Source organism: Poeciliopsis prolifica, unplaced genomic scaffold (assembly GCF_027474105.1).
Source record: "Poeciliopsis prolifica strain line A6 unplaced genomic scaffold, Auburn_PproV2 SCAFFOLD035, whole genome shotgun sequence".
Classification (NCBI taxonomy): Eukaryota; Metazoa; Chordata; class Actinopteri; order Cyprinodontiformes; family Poeciliidae; genus Poeciliopsis; species Poeciliopsis prolifica.
In genome coordinates, this window is record NW_026562410.1 from 4,643,536 (window position 1) to 4,669,012 (window position 25,477).

Genomic DNA, 25,477 nt, shown 5'->3' on the forward strand with positions numbered 1-25,477 from the left:
TTACGGAGGGCGATAAAAAGCCAAGCGCGCACATTTTAAGCCCAGCTTAGCGATGGAACCGTTCTGGAGACTTAACGTCGATGTCTCTGATTCATGTGCACAGAATGTGCTGGCCGGTGTGATGAAGCGAGAAGTTTAATCCGAAAGAATTAAAACAAACAGCAAAATTGGTTGTGATTTGTTTTTGAGCTTTGATTGGTTTGCAATGTGAACCTGTCAGCTTATTTTGACATCTTTGTTGACTTGTTTAAAGTGAACCACAGTGACCTGACCATACCGCTTAGTCAACTGTTTTTTATCAATCGAATTTTATTTACATCGTAACAAACATAAAAGTGAGAACACGAGCAGCAGCGTTCTGGATCAGCTGCAGTTGATTGATTGATTACGCTGTTGCAGTAATCAATGCGACCGAAGATAAACGCAGGGATGAGTTTCTCGAAATCTGGCTCAGACATTAGTCCTCTAATCCTGGAGATGTTCTTCAGGTAATGGAAGGCCGACTTTGTAACTGTCTTTATGTGGCTCTGAAGGTTCAGGTCAGGGTCCTTCACTACTCCCAGGTTTCGGGCCTGAGCAAATACATTTCTAAGAGAATGAGACAGTCAACACTCTGGTGGCAAAAAAAACAACAAATTTTATTACATACTGCAAGAGCTGTTTTAGCACAACACATCAATTCTCAACATCAGAATATATATATATATGTATATATGGCTCTGAGTTCAAGATACATAAATCACTCAACAAAATATATACCCTGCTTAGACAAATGGTAGAAAGTGCACAAATAAAGTTGGTTTTGATCAGTTGCATCACATGACAGAACAACTTGTCAAGAAAAAACAAAAACAAATGCAGAATGAAAGTTTACATTCACAAACCTCTGCCATGTGAGGACCAATTTAAGCGTGTGAAATAATTACTAATACTAGTAATGGCCCCATGCATCATGTCAACAGAAAGTCACATGCTTGCCAAAACACCCATACGCATTTAAATAAATAAAAAATAATAATAATCATCCAAACTTACACAGACGCATATTTGGCACCATATTTTAGCATAGAACATAAAGGAAATCTTGCAGTGTAACACTTTTAGCATATAGAGGTAATATTAGAGTTTGGCACGGCACAAGCACACTCAAAAGTTTAAAAAGTGAATGTAAATCGGACTTTTTACATCCTTAAGACTTTCGTTAAAAGGTTTTAAAATTGTGAACAAAAATGCGGCGGATTTCACGACACGTTCCAACAGCTGAGTGGTTCTTCCTGGCTGACTGGGAGCGCGCCAGCTAGTTTCACGAACGACAAATGTCTAAAGAGCCTCACGTTGACGAGGTTGTGTGTTTGGTGGTCAGAAAAGCGCCACGTTTCCTTAGAAGGTTCAAAACTGGTCGCGACTCATCAGCTCCAAAAGCGACTCGTGTAAACAAACGGCAACGAATAAGTGTGACCTGTTCAGACCCTTTTCGCGAAGCTGGCTGAAGGACGTAATCATATATTGCACTCTGCAAATCCTCACTCCACAAAAAGGTTGTCCTGGCCTGTTCAAACCATCAAAGAAACAAAAAAAGGTTGCTCTATAGATATAGCTTTAATAAGGTATTGAGTAATACTATGTTTATTATAACATCTTGTGTATATTAACATCAATATATAGATTATTTCAACATTATGATATAAAAGGTACATATTTATACATTACTATGAATATAGGCTTCTGCCTGTGTGGAGCAGTGCCGGATATAACATAATTACTAGTCTATGTTCACGTATCCTCATCCAAACAAATACAAATAAAGGTTTCCGCGCGCGGCTCACAGAGTCAGCCGGCTCGAAGTTCCATAGCAAAAAATTTATTGAAGCCTCCCATGCACAGAGAGGTTTCAATACAGGTCAAAACTGGTTTTCCAAACAGGCCAGCATGAACCTTAACGCCTCGGCATGCAAATCACACGACAACAGCGACCTCTAGTGGAAGAATCGAGGGAAGCGGGAGAAGAAAATGACGGCGCAAGCAGGTGCAACGTCGAATGTGTGTCGCTGCAAAAACGGGGGTGGGGGGGGGGGAGCGACGTCAAGATTTATCGGCGCTAATCATCAAATCGGCAGTAAATATCGTCAGGGACGGCCTCGAGACCTTTGCGATCTCTTGCAGTTTATTTGCACTGACATAAAGTTTCACGTCGGCGTTCAGAAACGGTACGCACCGGAAAAACTATGAGCACAGAAGAACGATTCCTCAGCTCCTTGTGAATCTGCGTTCACCTAAGTCCGTGGTGGGGCACAGTGCTATGTGTTGAGTTGTGAGCGAGTGAGCAAATCCTGCAGGAGAACTCCGTGCAAGTGTTATGCCTCGGGCTTGACTGGCAAGCTGCCCTGACTCCATGGTAACTCCGCTGTATCTTCCACAGATGTACCAAACCACCGAACCCTAAAAACGGCAACAAACACGCAAAAACTCTACATGTCAAAAGCAAAACCAAAAAAAAAAAAAAAACAGCCTGGCTCCGAAGGCATGCAGGCAATGTCCACCATCACGGATAGCTAAATCACCGATGGGTTTTAATGACTGACTTTCGCGAAGCGAGGTTGAGAAAAAGGAGTCGTTCATTAAAAAGAAAATGTATAAATAAATCAATCAATCTCTGGCGGCATGCAGTTTGCTGAGAAAAGCCGAAAGAAACGCTAAAAAGCCGGTTATCGTATTCGTAACGTAACTCCACGTTTTGTCTATGTAAATTCACTCAACACAAGCAAGCTCACGATATCCATGACGACCTTTGAGAAGAAGAAGAAGCCCTACCTCTATGGCACGCCAGCTTTATCGGAATAACCACACAAACTATTAGTAATCTACAATCCTGTTCTAAGACGATCTTTCACGAGCTGAAAGCCAACAAGTTGAGAAGGTTAAAAATATTCGTCCTCGTCACGCCACTGCAGCGTGCCTCCCTCTTCCGACGCCGTGGCTCACCGAGCCACGCTGCTGCTCAACCAGGAATCCTAAAAAGAAAGGATGTTCTCCCCACTGGGGAAGATGTCGAAAGAAAGCAAGTGTACATCAATGACGATGGCTCTCGCACAGATACCACCTGGTATGACAATGCCAGCGCCCTCTGGACTGAGCAGCCACATGCGGCATACGGCCGCAAGCACGTCCTCCTCCTGCGAGGGGCGAGGGACGGTACCGGGCCCCTCACAGAGCCCAAACGGGATCACAGCTGGCCAAAGAAAACAGAAGCCTCAATTGGTCAGGGAGCTGCCTGGTCGCCGTAACCGTCGACGCCTAGAGGCCGGTGAGGTCCACGATGGCTTTGATGAATATCGCGTCGTCGCGAATGTACGAGTTCTTCCCGTCCAGCTTGGAGAGCGGGCAGAAGAGCGGGCAGCCGCTGGCGATGTTCATCTCGCTCACGGGTCGTTGAAAGGAAGAAGACGTGACGTCGGGTCGAAAGGCGTCGATGATGTGCTCCCTGTTGCTCTGGTCCAGCAGCATCAGTGTCACCTGGGTGTTACAACATTTGTGAGATCCATTTTGAAACGCTCGAGTCGACTTGCAGTGGCTAATGAGGATACTGTGAGGTTTCTTTTTTTGATATTTCACTGTTTTTAATATTTTAAAGGATTGAGCACTCGGTCGCCTTTAATCAGATTATATTTATATGTATTGTGCGGTTGTGCAAAATGTCTTATTCTGGAGAAATCTCACCCACTTTACTGCAACTAAATCTACCTAATGGTATCAATACAGTAAAAGATTGATCAATAGGAAAATGCATAAAACTGTCCCTCCATAAAAAAACTACCCAAACTAAATTAGATGAATTATCATTTTTATTTATGCTTTTGGTTTTTAAGTGCATCTGGGTGTGGTCTTATTAGATCGCCATAACAACCGAAATCTATGTTGGTATGCACATAATTTATTTTTCTCAGATTAAAACATCCACAGGGACCTTTAAGTGAAAACAGATATTTAAAAGCCATTTGCACGCCAACGATGCCTCTTCATGCGTTTCACCTTCTGGTTGAACGGCCATTTGAGCAGAGCGTCGTTCAGTCCCCTCATCACCACGAAGAACAGGGACAGGTGGCTGCCACGCCCCGTCCCGTCTCCGTTCAGGTAGATCCTCAGGCACATCTTGTAGCCGTACTTGCTAGTATAGAAAGCTGGAAGAAGGAAAAGGCGCGCTCAGCGGGACGCCTTCTAAGAAACCGGCCTCTTTGTTTGGGCTTCGAACTCGAGGTCAGAAATGCTGTTACCTGGTGAGAACATGGCGGGAGCCCGGCCTGCGATGGCATCTTGTCGTTTTTTGGCAAAGTCTGAGATCCTCCAGATGAAGATGCCGTCAAACGTGGTGGCGGACATTTCTCTCAGTCGGCCCTCCATCTCCACCACCGTGAGGTCCTTCAGTCCGACGGTCCTCTCCAGCTGTCGCACCTGGACGGTACATGCATGCATTCGTATCACCTAAAAGTTTTAAAGGGCAACAATTTTATAATATGCTGAATTTAAAAGAACATTGCATTTGACAGTATTTTGTGTCAGCTCTACTAAAGTGAATAAACTTAAGAAAATTGTGGTTTTCTCATATTGTAACCTGGACATATTTGTAAATATAACACAGGGACCTCTCAGGTTGCTGAACTGAAAAATAAAAGGTGAACAAAAAAAATGAACAAATGTGTGATATTCTTAATTAGAATAGAGAGATCAGAACAGTCTGTTGTCGATCTTGAAGGGAACGTTAAAACTCGACTCGTGAGTGCGCCGTCTTCAGCTCCTGAAACGACAGTCGGCTCGAGGAAACCGAAACTCACCAGCAGCCTGAAGTCATACCTTATTACTGAGCGCTTCGATCTTGTCTTGGTCCAGTTTATGCTGCCGGTTGCTGGCCTCCATGGTTGTGGCAAACCTCTCCACCTCCCTGTTAAGAACGCACACCACATTTTCAAACGTCCCCGCCTTGACCTCCAGTTCCGTGCATCTGCGGCCAAGCTCGGCCACCTTGGTCTTCTCGCTGTGGAGCTGGAGCTCCAGCGCCGCGCCCACCGAGCTGGGCAGGGGTGTGAACGAGGTAGACACGGAGAGCGTCGGAGGAAGAGTGGGAGGTGGAGGAAGAGGAGCCGATGCGGGCGGGCCGGCGCTGCAGGCGGAGGAAGAAGAGGAGGAAGCGGCAGCTCCCTGCACGGGAGGCCCTGAAGAGGTGATGCTGAGCTGGGAGACTCTGGCCTCGAGTTCCCTGAGGGATTGTTGGAGTTCTAACAGTTTGTGTCCGGCTACTTCCAGTCCCTGGGGCTGCAGGCCCTCCATGCTCACCTTCATACCCATAATGTAGTGCAGGAGCAGGTTAAGATGCTCGTAGGCGTAAGCGCGTTCGTGGTCATGAATCTTCTCTTTCTCCACCTAAACAAAAAAGAAACAAGCGAGAAAATTCAACAGGTGGAGAACGACAATGCAAGAAACTTATAGCTTAACCACTTTAGCTTAACATCCACATCCTGATGTTGATCAGACAGCTGAGCAAGACTGTCAGGTACCGAGACAGACCTTATTTGACTTTTAGGCAAAAAAAGATCATATGGAGTTCCACAAGGCTCTATTCTCTGTTCTCTTTTATTCAACATCTACACCCAAAGTGGGTCCTGGAGGGCCGGCACCCTGCGTGTTTCAGTTCTCTCCCTGTATCCGATGATGGCTCATTAGAGGCCTCAGCAGAACACAGACATGCTGAGAAGGTTGTTGGTTCCCTCAGGGAGAGAACTGAAACGTGCAGGATGCCGGCCCTCGAGGACCCACTTTGGGCACCCCTCATCTAGTGGTTATAATCTCCACATAGGTGAGATTATGGAGAACTTCAACATCTCTATGTCTATATTGACGCCATACAACTGAATTGACCTGTGTCACCTTTACCTTAGGCCAGTTGCTGGCATTTCTACTATGTCCGACTGGGAGCGACCTCTTCCGTTTTAATGTCATTGTGTTTTGTAATTTGTAGTTGTGCTTAGTGAATTATTGAGGTATTTTGCACTTCAGGGCCACCGTATCTCTGACCTTGGCCAAGCAGCTGGATTTATGCCGACACTAAACCCCACACAGATGCCACGGTATTTAGGGGTATCAGAGTAAGACGAACACAAACCTCCAATAAAATACTATGTCCTGTGTTCTCGCAACATGCCAAAATCCAACATTTCAGAGGATTTCCAAACTTTGCTCAAATAGGTGCACAAGTACGCAGTCTCACCATTCAACCCAGAGAAGAGATGAATATTCAGGATACTTACAGACATGTCACATCCAACGACATGAAACCGACATGGAGTTCGGAATTTAGTGCAGAGTTTAATATGGTCCACATACTGAAATAAAACACAAAAACAAAGCCAACTGACTCGGACAATCCAAAACAGGTAAGATATATTGTTTATTTTTATTTTTTAAAAATTACAAATAGTTTAAGAGATTAAAAAAAAAAAAACTTTTACTGTCTTAAATTATTCCTTTCTCCGCCTTTCCGATCTCATCGGTTTTGTTAAATGTTAAAGTTTTCCACTTTTACTAAAATTTTCATACCAGGTCAATAAATGGATGAAAGAATGAATGCACTGATGGCTGCTTTAGTTAGTAGAATAGGGAATAAAATCTAGTTTTGCTCGAGTTTCTAGTGCAAATATCTTAGTACAGTAGTAATACAATAAAACTTACTCACAAGTAACTTTTCAGAAAGAAAGAGGAGCCTATTTAAAGTCAATAATTCATTAATATTAATGAAAAGCACTTGTTCCATTGGCAGATGATATCACTTATAATGTGGGAAACTTGATTAAATGAAATAATCTCCCAATGGAACAAGTATTTTTTTTCATCAATATTGAGAAATTATTGACTTTAAATAAGCTCCTATTTCTTGCTGAAAAATTACTTGTAAATTATTTTTGTCTTATTTCAGGAGTACTAAGACTTTTGTACACGAAACTAGAAGAAAACTTGGTGAGACTGTATTTTTCCAGTGTTTTCATACATGTCTTTTTCTGTTTTACGCGTTTTTCTAGATGAATTTTAATGCCAGTGCATTGATAGTTATTATTTTACAAAGGTACCTTCTCTCTGGGTATTTTCTTCTTGGCACAACCTTCACAGATCATCGGATACTTGGGGCAGATTTCGTCATGAGCCTAAAAGAAGCAACAGTGCTTTCAGTGAAGCAACGCTTTTGGCTCCCACGCCCTGCCGACAATTCAAAGCGGCGATCCCTGACCTTGATGTTTTTGAAGTGAAATGGCTCTTTGCAGTACTTGCAGTTGAGCGTCCTCTCCGGGCACCCCCTCTCGTTGTGGCGCTCCTGCTCGTTGAAGCGGATTCGTTCTTTGCAGGAGGGGCAGGGGATGATCATGAACTCGCACTTCCCCTCGTGATTCAGCTGCGGGGAGAGAGGAGATGGCGCTGAGGGGAATCCGAAGCGGCGGCTCGGCGACGCCCTCGGCTGTGCAAATACGCGAAGGCAAACACTGCCGCTACTTTAAAGGATCCCGTTCTAATCACTCCGCAACAGTCCAAACAAGTCATTTAGCGGAAGATTAAGCTCCCGCATTAACCTGCAAGCATAAAAGGCAAGTTCATGGAAATTCCCCACATAAACACTGCTGTTTACAGCATAAACACAGGGTGTGTTTATTAATCTCAGCAGGAAGCAGGGGGATCTGCACAGTGAGGGTGTGGTACAATCTCTTGACAGCCTGGCTGATGAGCAACACCGGATAAATATATTAAAAATGCATATATGAAGTTGAAACCACGCAATATTTAAAGACACACTAACATTTTCCCTCAATGTTCTGACATTAACTCATATGAAACTTTCAGTGTTCCAGGTAATTGGTTTATGTTAGCTTCAAGGTAGGATAATGAAAGTGAAATTATTTATTCAAGTTCAGAAATTTCAAGAACAGAAAGTACTTTGTGGAACTTCCTTCAAACTTTGAGACTTGCATCAAAAGCTTTCCACTGTAGTTTGCTGGGATTTTTTTGGGTTATAACTTCAGACAGAACTGGTGTGATTGGCTCAGGCTAGAAATGCAAATAACTCTAATATCGCACACACATGAAAGGTTTCAGAAAGGTTCTCATCCACACGAATCCGCATAAATTCACCACTGAGCGGTGTTTTAAGCATGCTAAACCCATAGGGGGCAGTGCAAAACCTGCATCACTTCAAATCAACCACGACTTCCTGTTAGGGAGTAAACATGGTGCCAGGATAGACAAAGACCATGTCGGGTAGCACACACACAGAAATATGGAGTTTTTACAAATTACCACTAAAGTGGCAATTTGTTTTCATAAATGTTTAGTTTTTATAAATAATCATTTTGAGTGTTATTAAACAGAGTTTTCTTGTGGACTTTAAGCCAAAACATATAAGAATTGATTTATTTTTCCAGATGTCCGGCTACTTGTCCACTAGGCCTACATCTTGTAAACAAACCTATCAGAAGCTACATATTTTCTTAAAGACACAGTAAGCAGGCTTTTAAAAATATGTAAAAAAAAATAAAAATAAATAAAAACTCTAAATCTGTGCAGGTTTATTTTCCACAAAATATATAACGTTTGTCTTTATTTTCCATATTTTTGCTCACTTTTAATTTGTGCATTTTTGTGCTTTTAGGTGCTTGCAAATTTACATTGCATTGATAGCCTGCAATGTCTCTATTGAGGGATGATTCAATGACTATTTGCATTGCAAACGTTTCCCAGAATCACAATGAAACATGCAAACAAAAGAGGAGTAGAACAAACCTCATACTCTTTAATGGTTCCTTCCCAAGTACAGTCCTCATTGATACAAACCGCAGACAGGCTTTCAACTTCCCTTCGAACGGCATTGTCAGGAAATGCCTGGAAAAGACACAGGAGGGACTATAAATGTGATTCCTTAAAAGGACTAAAATAATCTAATAAACATGGTTTATTCTGCTCAATATTAAGAAAACAAACATAGACGAATTAAGCCACCCCAACGTGCCGTGATACTCACACATCCCTGCTTCAAAACTGATGTCGGCTCCTCAAAAATATCTTCTTTTATGCAAGCGTTGCATTTCTGGGGTCCATTACTGCAACGGATTCACATGAAACAAGTTAGTTTATATCTTGTTCTCTTGAATACATACTGCCACCAGGCGCCCACCACGAAGGGTTAAAAACAGAAACCCTACACCTTCTCTGCTCCCTTCTGACGACTCCAAACATGTTCATTACAAACATGTCAAGATGTAATAAATCGAAACATGCTATTTATTACAACTTTTCCAGCTTAAGCTAGCAGCTACATTCATTATGATTTAAATACAGACCAGGTGAAGTCGAGTAATTGTTTGTTTTTACAAGCAGCAATGGAAAAATGACATCTATATGCCAGTTGAATGAGGAATTTGACACTTAAAACTTTGCATTTTTATGTGCAGTTATCGACAACAAGATTTTTTTAAAATCAACTCCCAAACATTGTTCTTTTTTTAAAAACTTGAGTGCGTCGTCGCTCCCTGCTGGTCGGGGAGCTCTCAGCACAGAGTTTTAAAAACCTACAATTTCAAAATAATGCATTAAAATGTTGCTATTGCGATGCCAAAGAAATTGCTGGAGTGATCGACGTTTTACTGGGCTGAGGGGAGCAACCCAGCACTGCACCTCCCCCACCTGTTGCTGCGCACCCACAGTCAGGAGGCTGAAAGGCCACTACACTTTTATCTTGCAAAAATGTGATGTCAGATGTTTAGAGATCAGCAAGAACGTTTTTTTATTATTATTAATTATTCTTTAAAATTACATACATAGGACTTGCTGTTATTTTGTAGGAACTGAAGTTCTCAGCTTGATTGTGAAAAATGGTCTTGTTTCTGTTTAATCTTGCCTAAAACAAAGCTCATCAGACAAAATATTTTCAGATGATTACTCTGAGCAATTGCATAAATGGAAAAGAAAATGAAACCTGGAATTATTCTCATTTGTTGCAGCCTTTTAGTCCACTATGGATCACAGTCATAAATCTACGACTTAGTTTTGTGTCTCAATGAAACGTAGTTCCAGAATCAACATTATTGCTTTCTGTCTTTGAGGCTCCGCCGCATCCCGGGGTAAATATCTGGCTCCGTGTTCACCGCTGAGCGCGTGGGTGAGCTGACTGGTGCCTTTGTAGATGCGAGATGAAATTTAAATGCATCCTAAGATCATCTTGAAGCATAGCGTTGTTGATTTTGCTTATAAAAACGCACAAGCTCAGCACGGCAACAAAGACTGGTCGCACGGCTTCCCGTTTTCCCGGCCTCGACCAATCACGATTCTGACCTCACGGTCCTGTTGAAGCAGAAGGAGCAGAAGCGATGTCCACACTGGGCTTGAAATGGCCGCCTGAGGATGTTGTGGCAGCAGTTGCACAGGTGCTTGTCCTCCAGCTTGTTGCCCAGGATCTTCTTGGGGTAGCCGGGTTTATTGCTCTCCATGGACGACGGAGGGGATGGTTCCTGTGTGGCCATGGCGTCTGTTTACACGTCACACCTGGGTGGAGATGGCAAAGGTCAAGAGAGAGAAACCGGAGTTTGGATTATGCCCTGACTTTGTTGTTGTTCTCACAATTCTGACCATAATCTCAGAAGTAGGATTCTATTTTTTCTTCCATTGGCTTTAATCCTGTGTGGTCACAGGGAGAGTCAACAAAGCTTAGTGATGGTCACTCTTAGATTTTATATTTCATCTGTGCAAAATGAATGTCACCTCATATGCGGAGAACATGTTGAAATAATTTATCATGATCACATTTTTTGCAAATTACAAAACAGGTGATATGTTTAACAGGGGTTGTGAACACATCTGGTGGTTGTAATGGAGACCTGTTGACCCCAAGTGAGCTGATATAATTATTGATATTTCACTTTTGTTTCTTTTTTTTTGTAATAACAATAAAGAGCTCCATCCTAATAAAAAGACATTTTTTTTAATCCTAAAAGACATTCAACAAAAAAAATGCATTAATCTTCACAGAAGGGTCAGAAACGTATTAAAGAATATAGTTTATGCTTTCCTTAGATCTGTGGAAATATTCTAAGATCTCTTTTAAACGATCAGTGAAACAAATAAGTTTGTTATTTTCTTCCAGGACAAAGGCAACAGAAATTAGACTCAGGGATGGTGACAATCTGTCGCAGATGTGTTTCCATTGTGTGTGTAAAACCTGACTTACAGTAGTAAGGGGTAGTGTGTGTGCATGTGTGTTTGTGTGACAGAGCATCACAGGCCAGCTGAGAGGCCCACACCCTTTGTTTACATTTCCACTCTGCATCCGCGGCTCCTTCCACTTCACCGGGAGCAAACTGCTGGGGATCTCCCTCGTTTTCCCTCGCAGTCTGCCCAGAAACCGAGCGGCCAGGCTGCACATCCATTGTCTCTTTCCGCTCGCTTCTTGCTGCTCCTTCCTTGTCGCTGTTGCTAAGCTATCAGCCTCCTTTAGTGAGTGGTACCCTGAGCGCGCGGCCACGCCCCTTTGAAATGTGAAGCTTTTGCCGTCTGTAACAAACCGTGTAGCTTTTTAAACGCCGTCTCTTTGTGAGCGCCGCGGCCAGCGGTGGAGTTCACACTTACCAACGGTTTTAGTCTAAACTGTCATCCCGCGCGCAGGCTGTGAAATCCCGTTCCCGCTCGCAGACTCCCGCTCGTGCGCTCTGCCGTTATTATATGTGGTGTCGCAGCCGGCTCGAGGTGTTTTCTTCGACGTTAGCCACATAATACAGATGTGGTCCCCCAACGCGATGGCTGTTATTGTCCAATATCGCCATTGCACTTTCAGACTGGGCGTTACGTCATGCGGTGGGCTGGACGTGGGTTGACAGGCAGACCAGCTGGAAAGGCGGACCGCTGATTGGCTGAGAACCGGGAGAGGAGGCGGACCCGCCGAGGCAGAGGAGCCTATAAACAGCCGCGTCCCTGTCTCCGTACACGGTTGTTTTTAATAGCCCCAATGTTCGTACCTGTCTTTTTTATTTATATATATATGTATATATTTTTATGCCGTTTTCATACACGCAGGTGCTTCTTTGACTCACTTTTTCTCAATGAAGAATATCTTTCCTTCCAGAAAGTGTCTCACTCCATTTAATAGTACAAATTCACTCTATATTAATAGTCTGTATATTAATAGTTCATTCAAAATTATCTATACGCTCTTTGTCATATTAATAGCAGAAATTACTTCACTTTAACAGTAAGTTTATTTCTGATAGAAAATTAGACCGGTATCCCTAAAAACACGATTTAAAGCTTAAAAGGCTGGGTCAATTTTAAATATATATATAAATACATATATCGTTTTTATTCCCATTTTAGTCAAAATTTTAAGTTAGAAATATTTACTGCTGTAGTCAATGGGAACATTTTTACAACTCTTCTAATAATTGCTGGTGAGCCTTTTGCAAATTTCCACTGATGTTCTGAGGAGTTATATTGACTTTTGAACTCTTACCTTTTACCTTTCACCTACTTCACTGATTTCTATAAGACAATATTTTTAAAAAATAATAATAATAAAAATTAGTTGTTTTTTATTTAGAATTAAAAAACATTGTTCAAATATACAGAATTATTCTTCTGCTTCTCAATTATTAATAAAAAAAAAAAACTCTATTGGCTGTTGAAGAAACCAAACAATTGTCTCCATTGGTGTAAGGATCTTTAGCTAATCTTTAGCTCTGTCCACTGATTAGCTAGATGTTCTAGCTGAGACACTTAAAAACATCATTTTTTTTAAAGGATCCAAACACTTCTTCACCACTTTAGCCTTGCCATGTCCAATGTTGCTCAGGATTAAGTTTCTCTTCGGATTTCCCGATGTTGCTAGTTCAGTGTTCTTTTATTCCCAATACCAGTGGCTTTGATTAGCCTCCCTGTCCCAGTGGCTAACAAAGGACCAAACCATTATGTTCTTTTCTTCAAGCAGGCCCACAAAGACGATGATTTGGCGTTGAATGTTTTTCTTCTTTTTTTTTTTTAAACTAACTGAAAGCTATATTATTGTGGCCTAACAACAGATATGTTTTTGTTTCATTTGATCACAGAACAGCCTTCCTCCGTGACCTGCACCCAGCAGTGTTTGCTGCACTGTGAAATGTTGCTCTCTGCTTGGCCTACATTCTTCAGGATTGCCTTTGGTGGTGGTGACCCTTGGATTCCTTCTCACCTCTCACACAACCAGTATAGCCTGTGGAGGAGTCACTTTTAACGTCCCGCTGTATTGGCTCAGCATTTGCAACCATTTAAAATTTTCCTTGATTAGCTCAGCATCCAAGCCTCAAATAGAGTTATGCCTCCGCCACTTATTCGGGCAATACATGAGCTAATTGATATCTTTGCTTTTTCTTTTTTGCATTCATTTGACTGCCGTCTGCCGACCGCCACACCAACCTGATGCAACCCGCCGTCTGCCGACGAGAGACGACCCCGTCGAGGCAAAAGTTCAGCTGATTCTGGAAAACTGATACCAGCACCGCAAAACAAACACGTACTGTCTGCGTATGTCTAAGCACCGCTCTTCCGGTTTCAGTTCAGTTCAGCGAAAGTCTGAGGAAGAAAGTTTATTCTCGTGAACATAATTTATCCGATTACAAAATCAAAGCATCTGATTCTCAAATTTAATCAAGTCTTCTAGCGAAACATCTGTGATAAATAGACCTAATATAATCTCATTATTAAAATTTTTTTTTCAAAACATACCACTCATGTGAGTTAGAGCAAATATTTACAAAAGCACTATGGACTTTTTTTTCACCATAAGAAAGTACTTTCCTATATTGTGCAAACATCTTCAGCTGAGAGTCTATTGGCATTTCACCTCTAAGCGAAAGAGAGCACTATTTGACCTTTGACCTTTTAAGAAATGTTTCAGAACACTGACAATTGCACTTATGAACCTAACCTTCATGGTCATTCTGATATACATAGATATTTACGTGTGAGTGTGTTAAAAACAAAAAAAAAACAACCTACCATTGCCATGAAACTGCCAGCTAAAATACAGCACACGAAATATGCTGCCGTAAAGCTGCAGCACTGCTTTGTTTTGAAACGGGAGACAGAAAAGTCCTGAGGGAAACGCAGAGAGAGGCTATTATTGCACAGCGAACGTTCACGCAGCTTTTTAAGACTGAGCTCTCGGCGTGTGAGCTGTCCAGGCTTTGGCAACGGAGCCACCAAATGTGCCGCACAGGAACCCGCCGCCTCTCTAATTTACCAGCCAGGCCTCCGTCTGGACAGAAACACATACGCAGGTCTTCCTTTAAGTCTCCTCCAGAAGCTTCCTGAGGTTCCTCTGAATCTACAGCAAGAGGAGAGACAAGACAGAGGGACATTGATTAGCCGTTTACAATAGGCCGCTGTATCTCTGTTAAAACAGAACAATGGTCTTGGGCGGGGCAAGTTGATTTTTGCCATTTGTCATCTCTATGGGCTGAATAGATAGCTATGGAGACTTAGCTCATCAACTAATGGCCCGTCAGAATGGCCCAGTCAAAGTCCAGGACTAAATCCAATTGAGAATCAAAGGTATGACTTGAAAACTGACACATGTAATATGCTCCTTCCACTTTGTGATGATATGCCATCAATGTCCAAGCTAAACTTTTTCGTTCAGCAGCTGTTTTCTGTATGAGTTTATCGGTTACCTATAGTTTTGTGGAGGAAATCTGGTCCTCTCTCAATTATTTAATTAAACTGATGATTATTTATTTATTTTGTTCATTTCTGTTAGATACCCACATCAGAACATAACTGACGTCAAGACTTTCAAGCATCTCTGAGCTCCACTAATCACTTGCACACTGCTATTTGGCGACGTGCCCCTCAGACCCAGCCGGTCAGCTCCACTCGTGATCCATAAACTGGTGACAGGGTGAATCTTTCAGGCCGAGACACTGAACCGTTTTGTGAAAAGAGTCTTTTGACCGAGATCTCGGGGCCCGGGATCATTGGAAATGTTTTATGAAAGCAAAGTCTGTCTTAGCTGCAGTCAGGAGGAATTATTTTACTTCCTGAGTATGAAGGGATTTTCTTAAAAAGGTGATGCAGAAAAAGCCTTACGGACGAATTAAAACTGTATCTTTCACACAGGGACAGCCCAAGCTTTTTTGAGGCCGTAAACCATTTCCATTTCTAGATTAGTTCCCAGATGTACATATCAGACAAAGCGGACTCTTGTTCTCTCTGGACAGAACCAGGTAAAAGCTTCCCCTCTTGTTTACAGTCGTCATTCTAGCCGAAGCCGCTCTGCCGTGGGAGGCGGACTCATGTTTACTCTGCAAACATGAACAGATTGTGTTTTACGTTTATAGTAACTCTGCAACATGATTGTCCTAATCTTAAAAGAGGTCCTCTGAAACGGTCACCTTGCTAGCCTTAGGCTAAGAGGTGATAACGGTGAGTTAAAACGCGATAGATCTGTGCAGTCAGCAAATGAGCAGAGCAAACCTTCTCCAACTTGAACAGGTTAGTGGAAAGCTCCCCGTAGATCTCAGCGTTCACTTCGACCTGCGACCTCTGGCCCCCAGCATTTCTGCAACAAGTTTTGAAACGATTTAGCAGACCCCGGCCAACCCGAAAGCACGGTGCTGAAACGTTCCGGGCTCTCACTCGTTATCAACGAGTTCCCCCATCGACAGCAAGGAGTTGAGGCGGTGCTCAAGAGCCACGATCTTGAAGGCCATGTAACAAGAGGACAAGACAAGAACGCTGACTCTGTGGAGACAAAGAAAAAAGACAAAAAAAAAAAAGAATAGCAGCGCGTGTTGCAATCCTCGATCTGCTACACACAGAACAATCGTCGCCGCGCAGAAAGACAGCGGCTGGTTGACTACTCGTGATATTCAGGCGATTACTCACAAGAACAGATAGATGAAGAGGATGACGTGTAAAGACTTTGGCTGCGAGGACGAGTCTTTTGGTGCAAGTCCATGTGGCGGCTTGCTTTGGCCTGCAGTCGCAGATAAAAAAGAGGGCAAACATGTCATGCTGTGAGGTAGGAAGTACCTCACAGCATGGAAGTAGGAAAGTAGGAAAATGCATCCAGGGGTTTTTAACATTTTCAATAGCGAGAATTCATATTTTAATGTATCTTGTAGTCGAGAGTGCGCTAAAAGGGCGCTACTTCTCTCTGGCATGTTGGGGAAAAGTTCTTCAAATAATAGCTTGTGAACGTTAGCCTTGCTTTTGCTAAATCTGGCATTTCAGAAACAGTTTCTGTACCACAAGTCCAGGTAAAGATTCATTGGAAGTTAAAACAGGTTGTTCATTGGCTGCTTTTAAAGTGGAAGTGTTATGTAATTTTCCAGCTACATAGAGCCATTTTACAGTACAATCAGGTGACAATGTTACCTTCAGTTCTCATAAAAATGATGTACTTTATATGTCAGATATAACTTAAAATAAAGTTTGACTTTGACGCCTTGAAATCTGACTTTTTGTCTGCGTGCTCTTTCTGAAACTACGCAATCAGGAAGTCATCGCTAATGATCAGCTCAGCAGCTGCGCTGCTTTACCAGATGTTTGCTAATTGCTGCTGGCTAGTCTGAAGGAGCTGAGTGGGAGACGGGGGGATGTGCTGTGAGGTGGAAGCTTGGAGTTCTGAGGAGGAGCTTGGGCTTTGAAGGCGGACCCGGCTCCGCCCAGACATTCAGCTCAGCTGAGTGGTTGCCATGGAGATTAACGTATTTCTCACACATGCACAAACGAATCAAGGTAACACTCCAGGTTTTTGATGAGGGAATAACATTATAACATGATGGCAAGCTCAAAAAAGTCAATTTCACATAATGATGCGCCTTAAAATTTTTTGAACGAGTGCATTCAGTCAAAGTCAAAATCCAAAAATTCAAATCTGTAAAATATCAAAATCAAACATTTCCCAAATCCTGTTTTCTCTTTCCATTGTTTTATCCATGCCTGGAAGAAAAACAATAGAACACTTTTCAGCACTTCAAGGTAACGCTGACATGGACAGTAGCCTTTTGACTGGACGCACTGCAGCTCAGATGTAGCAGAAGCCTGGAAACGGTCAGCTTTGCTATGAATAAAGACGACCTTGGGATGCCTCCCAAGACTCTCCATCAGGCCGACTCAACAAGCAACATTCTGCTTTGTAGCTTCTGACCTGAACAATATGCCAAGAATGCGTTTACTTTGCATCCACTCTCCTTGCCTAGAGGTATACACATAGATAAGCGCGGTCTATGTGATAAAGCAGGAGCGGCTTGAACTGTGTGAGAAGCGACCGACTCCAAACATTAAATTACGGCGTCAGAATGGCCCAGTCAAAGTCCAGGACTAAATCCAATTGAGAATCGAAGGTATGACTTGAAAACTGACACATGTAATATGCTCCTTCCACTTTTTGATAATATGGACTTACAATTTATCACAACATTTTGCAGTACTATAGTGAAAACAAAGAGTTGCGATGAAACAAATGTATTGAAAACGACTGACGTATTTTTTAGGTGACTACATGCTGCTCTTAAAAAACATTCCTATTTGAAATAAGCTTCTTCAGGACGCACTGAATGGTGATATATAGTGATAAATTAAACGTAGAGACTTCGTTTAATCATTTAATCTCTGAATTTACTGATATCGATACATTCTCTCGTGGAAAAAACAGTCGAGAAAAAAGTAAAAATAACATCTTAGTCAGTTTTTTTTCCCAAACTTTGCTGGAATTTATCGTGGCACCTTATCATGACAAAGAAAAAATGTCACCAAGAAATTATAAACGACACAATAAATTGCAAATGAAAAGATAACCTCCAGACATTAAAAATTAATAAATTCACTTTGAACAACCCCCTGTGGTGAAGAGACAAACTGTGCTCACGGGACACATGTTGCTCTCATATCTATCAGGACAAAATGAGGCAATGACAGTTAAACAGACTTTTTTTTTTTTTTACTCTCGGATTTAAATACCATTTTTTAGTGCGGCTCCATGCTTTTGGCTCGGGTTCTGGAGGTGAATGTCTGCGTGGACCGAAACCTCTCTGGTCTTTGCTGCACTCAGAAATGTGTCTGGGAGGCTGCTGAAGTCTGTGACATAAACAGAGAGAAGCTGTCAGCCCAGTTACTTGAGTAAATATTAACACTACCTTAAAATACTTAAATCAACAAGTGCTCTTGCCATTTAAGGCCAGAGAAAGCATGAGGGGAGTCTATTAGCTAAATAGACTAGCTAGTACTCTAACTCCCAGCTAATTGACTACTAGCAACTAGTCTATTAGCTTGTAGCTAAATAGCTTACTAGCAACTAGTCTATTAGCTAATAGCTAAATAGACTTCTAGTTAAGTTAATCGTCAACTTTCTAAATAGAGTAGCTTGTCTAGTTTGCTAAATAGACCCCAAAACCCATAACAGTCTATTTAGCTAATAAACTGTTGAAGATTATTTTAGTCCCTACAGGGGATTAGTAGTTTTTCTGCAAACTGTTCTTGTTGTAGAAAGAGTCCTACTTGGTTTTTGTTGCCGTAAACAAAGACTATGACATCTGAAACCTTTTGTTACTGTGAGCAGAGTAAATGAAGATGTAGTCCATGGTATTTTATTGGAAAAAACAAAAACACACACACCGCTTATTTTATCATAATCTGGAGTCTGCGACCCAGAGCTGCTGCTCTCCATCATGTCCTGCCGCCTCTGGTGCACAACTCCATCCAGGTCGCAGAAGTCTCCCGAAAAGTCCTGCGGCGCACACGCAGCACAGCACACAGCAAGTGCCGGTGGGGTCTTGAGTTACACGACAACAATGCACGTCCGCATTCCAACACAATGGACCAGGTACAATAAATTTGTCCTGAACAAACATGGCAGAAAATGGAAGGACCAGACCCCTTACTGACCAGAGGAAGCGACGTGGGGCAGCTAGCTCTGAAGCTGTTTTCACAGGAGGAAGCTACAGGGCTGCTACTTATCTTATCCACCTGCAATGACAACATGCCGGGTTTTAGAAGAATAACTGGAACTACTGGTGGAAATCTCTACAAACACCCAAACCAGATAGTACTTTTGGAAATTGTTACTTTTTTTGTTTGAACGATTGATTGATTTATTTATTTTCAGATACTGGTTCCATAAATTACCAGTTATATTTTTGTAGTACCTGAATTTTTGGGGGACTAAAAATGTGTAATATATTTCAAAAGTTATATTGTGTTAAGTAACTACAAATTTAACAAATTACCTGTTTTTAATGCCCCCAAACAGCCAACAAAATCCACATGAAATAACACAACAAAAAGCCACAATGCGACAACAAAAGGTATTTTAAAAGGACCTTTAAAAATGCAACTAACTCGTTTGTTGACATTTCAAGAGGATGTTATTTACCTCCAGATGAGGGCAGATGGATTTCAGAAATTTAAAGGTGTTGTTTCGAGAGAGAAATGACACAAAGACATGCTAAAAAAAAAAAGACAAAAGAAAACATCACTTTTATGTTTATATTCCAAGAAGAACGCCAATTGTACCGTTTACTTACATCGATGTCTGTAGTTCCAATTACAAGAGCGTTTGGCACTAATAACGCAGTCTTTGTTTTTTTGATGAGTTTCACCGACATCACTGGGATGGAAATCTGGCAACAAGGAAGCACAATTAACGCCAACTGATCGGTGTTGGAAAATTGCCATACGTACCCTGTTTGCAGTCTTTCTGTGGCGTACCTTGATATCTTTGCCAAAGACTTTGGAGTGGAAGCAGATCCAGTTCTGCGAGACGAACATTTTGCCCTGATACAACATGTCTCTCTGCAGGGCGCAGGTGTAACCTGGTGGGGAGAAACGCATTCGGTTTCCAAAATTAAACAACCCAAACATGCCACCCAAAACAGGAGGACACAGAGCTTACTCTGTTTGAGCAGCTCATCTTTGCTGACCGCCTTGAACAGCTTGTGGTAATGTGCGTTCGTCTTTGACAACTGCGAAAAAAACGAGAGAGCACGCCACGGAATCGTCACAGAGCAGCAGACAGGTGGAAAAGCTCAACGGGACTCGAGAACGCATCGCTACCTGGCTGGTCTGGGATTTCTTCCGGTTGAACTTGGTTTCAAAGTCGCTCGGGCTCAGCATTGGCGACGGCGGCTCCACGGATTTCTGCCTGCTGGATGAAAGAGGTCAGAGTTTCCGGCCGGGCAGCACAGTATGACGACGGGGAAGCTGCACGTCACGTTATCGGCCGAACGCAAACGTCGGATCCTGAACGTGTGTTTACTTTGAGGCTGCTTTGGCTCAAGGCAGGCAAGGGAATCTGAAAACAGAGCTTCGGTCCCACACAGGATTCATGAATTGGAGGAGTTGGAAAGTTTCAACAAACTTCAAAACTATTCTTAGGAGCAGACTGGAATGAGGCGCTCCTGGTTCGACGACATTGAGAAAGTGTGGCAACAGTGTTTCAGCAAGCTTGCCAGCAGTGTGCAGCAACCGAAGGCTTTGGAAAAGTTTTTGAACAGAGGCACACGCTGATGCTCAGAACATACGACCACTTCTGATGTGAAACAACCCCCAAAAAAGAAAATAGACAAAAAATGGAGGTTGCAGCGTTACACATATATCTGTGGGAATTAAAAGTTCACGCCCCCATTTTTAAAAAAGCCTCAATTTGCTGTGTAAGAAAAGGACACAAGGATTTTTAAAAGTCTATTTTTTTTCCAGCTTTGAAGTGACATTTAAGAATGTAAAAAGCTGAAGCACACTTTCAGAAAACGTGCACGCCGTCAATCCGACACTTTGCCGCATCTGTAGGAATAATCGGTTTGTTTTCTTGACTTTTCACCCATTTCATGAAAGTATGAACCTGCAATAAAGTCCAGCAGTCCTTGGTAGGGTTTTTTTTTTTCCTTTTTCTTTTTCACCTTTGCACATGCGAAACCTTGAGTTGAAGCAATAGTTTGCAGAGAGATTACAAAGGATCAAAAGTGATATTGTACGAGGAAGAAGAAACACGACCCGACAAACGCCTCATTACATAGAGCTGAAAAACAAACAAACAGGAAATTATCTTGCTTTACTTACAGATATAATTCCTGTTGCTCAGTAAAGTGTGAATCGCAGCGTTTTTAAAACCTTGCAGGTCCGTGCCTGTGAGGTTGCAGCGTTACAAACATTCAGCCTCTTGTATACAGAACGTTTGACATAAAGCTATTTGACACTAAACATGAGGATTGATAGTGGGGGGGAAAAAAAAGAAAAAAAAGCCGTGATGCTCTGTGGTGGTCACCTGACGCTGGCCGGTTTCTTCCTGCCCTCTGACGGTTCTGACTCGGAGTCTGGCGGCGGCGGCAGCTGGAGGTCTGCTGGTGCCGGTCCACGCCTCCTCTGCCTCCTCTCCTCCTCATTGTTCCCCTCCGAGGACCTGAGGGAGCAGGAGCAGAGAGCACAGTCAGACATGTGAGAAGGTGTTCCATTACACTTTTTGCATGCGGGCCTTTCACACCTGGGTGAAGCCACCGATGCATCATCTGCTGCCAGGCTTTGACTCGCCTCCCTCTGCTGCGGTTGTTGTTTTAATGGTTAACTGAACATGTAGCCAGGAGGCATTAATAAAGACAAGCCCTTTTTTTTTGTTTTGGTCCTGCACGTAAATTGGACCCTAGAGGGCGCCACCAGCAGGGCTGACATGAGACACTTTAAAAGTAACAATGGAGAGTTAAAAAAAAAAAAAAAAAAAGCCCCCCGGGACGTTTTGCAGGAAAGTTTCTGCACGTCTTGGATTTCTGTCGTGGCGCGCGCCACGTCCGCTTCATCTGCACGCGGAGCGAAACAGCGGCTGGTTGTCCCATCGCGTCTGGACGGTTTTCACTCAAGCAAAAAAAAAAAAAAAAGAGAGAGAGAGAGAAAGAAAGAAAAAGAGAGAAAGCAACACACAAACAAACTAAAGTGAGGAGGAGGGAAAAGAAATGCAAGGCCTGCCCTTCTGCCTGGCATCTTTATCCAGACTCACGTCAAGCTTTTCCCCCGGGACAGTTGATCCGGGCCGGGCGGCGGGGTCAGAGGAGCGTCCGCCGGCTCGCTCATCGGGACCGTCCTTCACGGTTCATGTCTCCTCGTCCGCCGCCGTCGGTTCCTCTCCTCCCCCTCCTGCCCCTGCGCGGAGGGTTTTCAGAAAGTCTGGGAAGTTGTTTTTTTTTCTTTTCTTTTCTTTTCTTTTCTTTCTGGTCGTGTGGTTCGGGACCGCGGCTCGACGGACGGAGAAGAAGCCCAGAGGAGGAGCCGGGAAGGAGGAGAAGGAGGAGGGAGCAGCGGGGCAGAGCGGAGTCCTAAATAAAGTCCGGCAAATTTATGTAATGTGATTATTTTTTGTGCGGAACATTCGTGAGTTTTGAATGAGCGTTTCTTCTTTAAAAAAAAAAAAAAGAAAAAGTTTTTCGTTTTTTTTAATGTTCTAAAACACTATGTAGCGGTGTAGGTCGCACGCAGTTCCGGCAGGGGGCAGCAGAATCTAACTAATATGTGATTCGTGCGTTTTTGGAAACTCTCGTCCTTCCGGTGCTAAAATCAAACAAGGTAAGCAGTTGTGTATCGGTGGGTTTTTCTTTTTATATTACTTTATGTATTCTGCGGGGGAAAAAAGTAATAAAAAAATGTTATATTGCAAAAAGCTCAATTTCCACATTCAGCACATAGTTGCTGTGAATCCTGTGCAGGACAAATGACCCCAAACAAGCAATATTCTACCAGTGGAAACATTTAGAAGAGTCGTAAAACCACGTTTCCAAGAGTTTTAGTTGTTTCAAACTGAGCTAAAACACACAGTTTACATCTGAGACACGTGTTAGGTTCTCACCAGCCACTGATCATCTGCAGATAAGAGAGCGACTAAAAATAGGATTATTGTGCCAAATGAACTCAAGAGATGATGACATTTTGTGGTATTTATTGCAATAATATTAAAAGTTGCTACAAAAAGGTTTTGCAACTTCTTACAGTTCCAGACACTGCTCTCAAAAAAACCTGCCAATTTTAAAATACGTTTCTTCCGGACAGCCACATGAAGACACAGTTTATCGTGTTTTCAAAAGTTTTTATGTCTATTGATGCTCTCATGATACCAATAGTGCAGAAAATTGCAAAGTAAAAAAGCAAAACATTCTGACATAAAGTGACTTTTTGGGGTTTTCGAAAAAATTATTAAGTGGAACTTGTCTTGTGATGATAAATCCCCCGAAAAAATTTCACGGTGATGAGAAACAACATGCAGACACCCTCTAATTAATTTTTTTTTTTAAAATGACAATTTGAGGAGAGGATTGAAATTGGGGGTTTGTCCGGGAACTTTTAAATGTGCATCTGCTCTGACATGATGCTCTGACATGATTAGCAAGATTGCATAGAGCTGCTGAGGAAGTAATTCTGCCATTTGATTAATTCAAGGTGGACAAGTTGCAGGCCTGTGATCCGACACCCACAAGTCTCCTTTATCAAACACACACTGTTTTTTAAGCTGACTTGTCTGATGATGCTAATTGCTAATATAAGACGCTAATGCTATATATCTGCTCTGAAATCCTCATTTTTAAAAAATGGCATAATAGTAAAATAATGATTTCGATCAGTACATCTATCCATCTGTGCTAAAAAATATGTTTGGATTATTGATTATTTGTTTGTGCTCTTCTAAATCTAGTTATGAACCTGATTGTACAGTCTGACATCAGAGTGAAACACGATTTCCTACATTTTCATTACACTTTTGAAATTTTTACATTTGTTTATAATTTGCAAATCCAAATTGGCCAACATCAAACCTGAAAGTTAGTCGAATTTTTGTGGGTTATTCAATTATTTGCCTTTACAGTCAAACAATAAAAGTTTTTTTTTAGCTATGATTATCCAAAAGAATTTTACCGCTTCTCTGTGTGTTTATTTTATTTTTTTTACATAAGTTATTTGGGCATCTTAAACAGTCCAGTGTTTAGACGTTCACCTTCATCTAACTACAAATTCAAAGTGTTGTTCCTCGTTTCCCTTCTCGTGACTCCAGGAGTCGCTGTGGCACCGTGCGACGACGGCGTGGCCTCATGGACAGAGGGCAACGGGGGACTCGCTGTCCAGGAGACAATGGTGCAAGCCTGCAACGCAATGCAAGTTAGCGCCCAGCGAGGCTGCCATTAATCATGCTTGACAGGGAACACTGGCGTACAGGTGGGAACGCTGCCACCGACCCTGTGACTGATTTTATGTTGAAGCGGAACCGGTATGCATCGAGACCGACGTCGCTTAGTCGATGCGATCACATCTGATTCACTCACTAAGGCTTGAAAGAGGCGTTGAGGTCTGTACGTAGGTTTGTTCCGTCAGTTCGCCTGACAAACAAATGTTCGTTTGAGCCACAAAGTTCACCAGAAACACGGCGAGCTGCAGAGCGTTGGAGCGGCCGCGGCCTTCTGACGGCCCAGGAATGATTAATGGACGTTAGAACAAAATACCTACATCAGTGCAAAGTGTTTCACTGCAATCAAACTGGATCATTTCATAAATCCGGAGACCTTTCTTTGGAAGACGTGGAACAAACAACAACAACAGCAAAAAGGGGGGGAAAAACCCTGATGAGTGAATAATAGGTTTGACTTTCTTTTCCTTTAAGCAGTGCAGTTGTCAGAAACATAATTTTGACTAAGCGGTAATCTCTCCAGAGGGGAGGAAAATGTAAAAAAATAAATAAATAATAATAAAAATACCAGAAAGCAGTGTCACATCTCTGTTTTTATGAATCTAAGTTGTATATTCAAGTCAGTTCCAATTTGTGGCTTAAACCGTCGTCCAAAAAAAGTAAGAGGTGCTGAAAAGTTTCCGGCTCTGCATAATTGTTATGCCTGCCAGCCCTTCCTTCCCTCAGCCAAGAGTTTTTCCCACTGCTCTTTGATTTCATTACAAAATCCTTCTGTGGCCCAAGGAGCCAAATTTACTTTCAGAGAGCTAACGTGGAGAGAACTGTGCCTTAAATCTGACAATTTCACAAAGCAGCGAGGCTATTTGTAAATTTATTAGATTTTTTTTTTTCAGTCACGGAATTACCACATTAATTTAGTTTCATTTCCCCCCAATTGCTATTTGACAACATTTTTGACCTTTTTTAGTGCAGGCTGTGGAAAAGCATCGTCGTTAAACCTGGAAGAAATCTGTTTCAAATGTTGTTGCTTTTGACATTTGTACTTTTTCCACATTTTATTCGCCTCACGATCACAGACGTCAGTGTGCTTTACTTGGACAGACCAATAAATTTTTTACAGCATTTTTTGTAATGAAGATTGTACAATGTGTGTCATGTTGAACTCTTGTAGTTAGCAGCCTCTAAAAACATATTTAAGTATAATTACAGCAGCATGCCTGTAATCAATTAATACTTGAGACCCCTGGTAGTAACACTCATAACCTCTTAATT

General features: G+C 42.3%; 2 protein-coding genes and 1 long non-coding RNA gene across 5 annotated transcripts; 1 reads left to right on the forward strand and 2 right to left on the reverse strand.

Moving 5' to 3' along the window:
* Positions 1-358: 358 nt before the first annotated feature.
* On the reverse strand, positions 359-12,013 carry LOC129374289 (TNF receptor-associated factor 2-like). Its single transcript, XM_055052633.1, has 11 exons — positions 11,653-12,013; positions 10,363-10,572; positions 9,053-9,131; positions 8,815-8,913; positions 7,274-7,435; positions 7,116-7,190; positions 6,300-6,374; positions 4,849-5,415; positions 4,272-4,449; positions 4,030-4,178; positions 359-3,513 (listed from the first exon to the last, which is right to left on the reverse strand). Exons 2-11 carry the CDS (start codon positions 10,548-10,550, stop codon positions 3,295-3,297), a joined length of 1,791 nt encoding a protein of 596 aa, XP_054908608.1. The 5' UTR covers positions 10,551-10,572; positions 11,653-12,013; the 3' UTR covers positions 359-3,294.
* Positions 12,014-13,622: 1,609 nt separating this feature from the next.
* Positions 13,623-22,151, reverse strand: LOC129374311 (GRAM domain-containing protein 2B-like). Of its 3 annotated transcripts, none has more exons than XM_055052673.1 (14): positions 22,037-22,151; positions 21,314-21,448; positions 20,107-20,194; positions 19,946-20,015; positions 19,762-19,865; positions 19,578-19,673; positions 19,427-19,498; positions 18,940-19,020; positions 18,670-18,781; positions 18,016-18,132; positions 15,937-16,027; positions 15,688-15,792; positions 15,526-15,610; positions 13,623-14,377 (listed from the first exon to the last, which is right to left on the reverse strand). In XM_055052673.1, the coding sequence occupies exons 1-14, from the start codon at positions 22,108-22,110 to the stop codon at positions 14,339-14,341; spliced, it is 1,269 nt and encodes a 422-aa protein (XP_054908648.1). In that variant the 5' UTR covers positions 22,111-22,151; the 3' UTR covers positions 13,623-14,338. The 3 variants fall into 3 exon arrangements, with proteins under 3 accessions (XP_054908648.1, XP_054908647.1, XP_054908649.1); XM_055052672.1 differs by having other exon boundaries at positions 20,107-20,197; XM_055052674.1 differs by lacking the exons at positions 21,314-21,448; positions 22,037-22,151 and adding an exon at positions 21,109-21,289 and having other exon boundaries at positions 20,107-20,197.
* A 108-nt stretch (positions 22,152-22,259) lies between these two features.
* LOC129374312 (uncharacterized) lies at positions 22,260-25,252 on the forward strand. The gene is made up of 3 exons (XR_008607487.1): positions 22,260-22,376; positions 22,494-22,599; positions 24,077-25,252. It is a non-coding gene; the product is annotated as an uncharacterized LOC129374312 (long non-coding RNA).
* Positions 25,253-25,477: the final 225 nt, after the last annotated feature.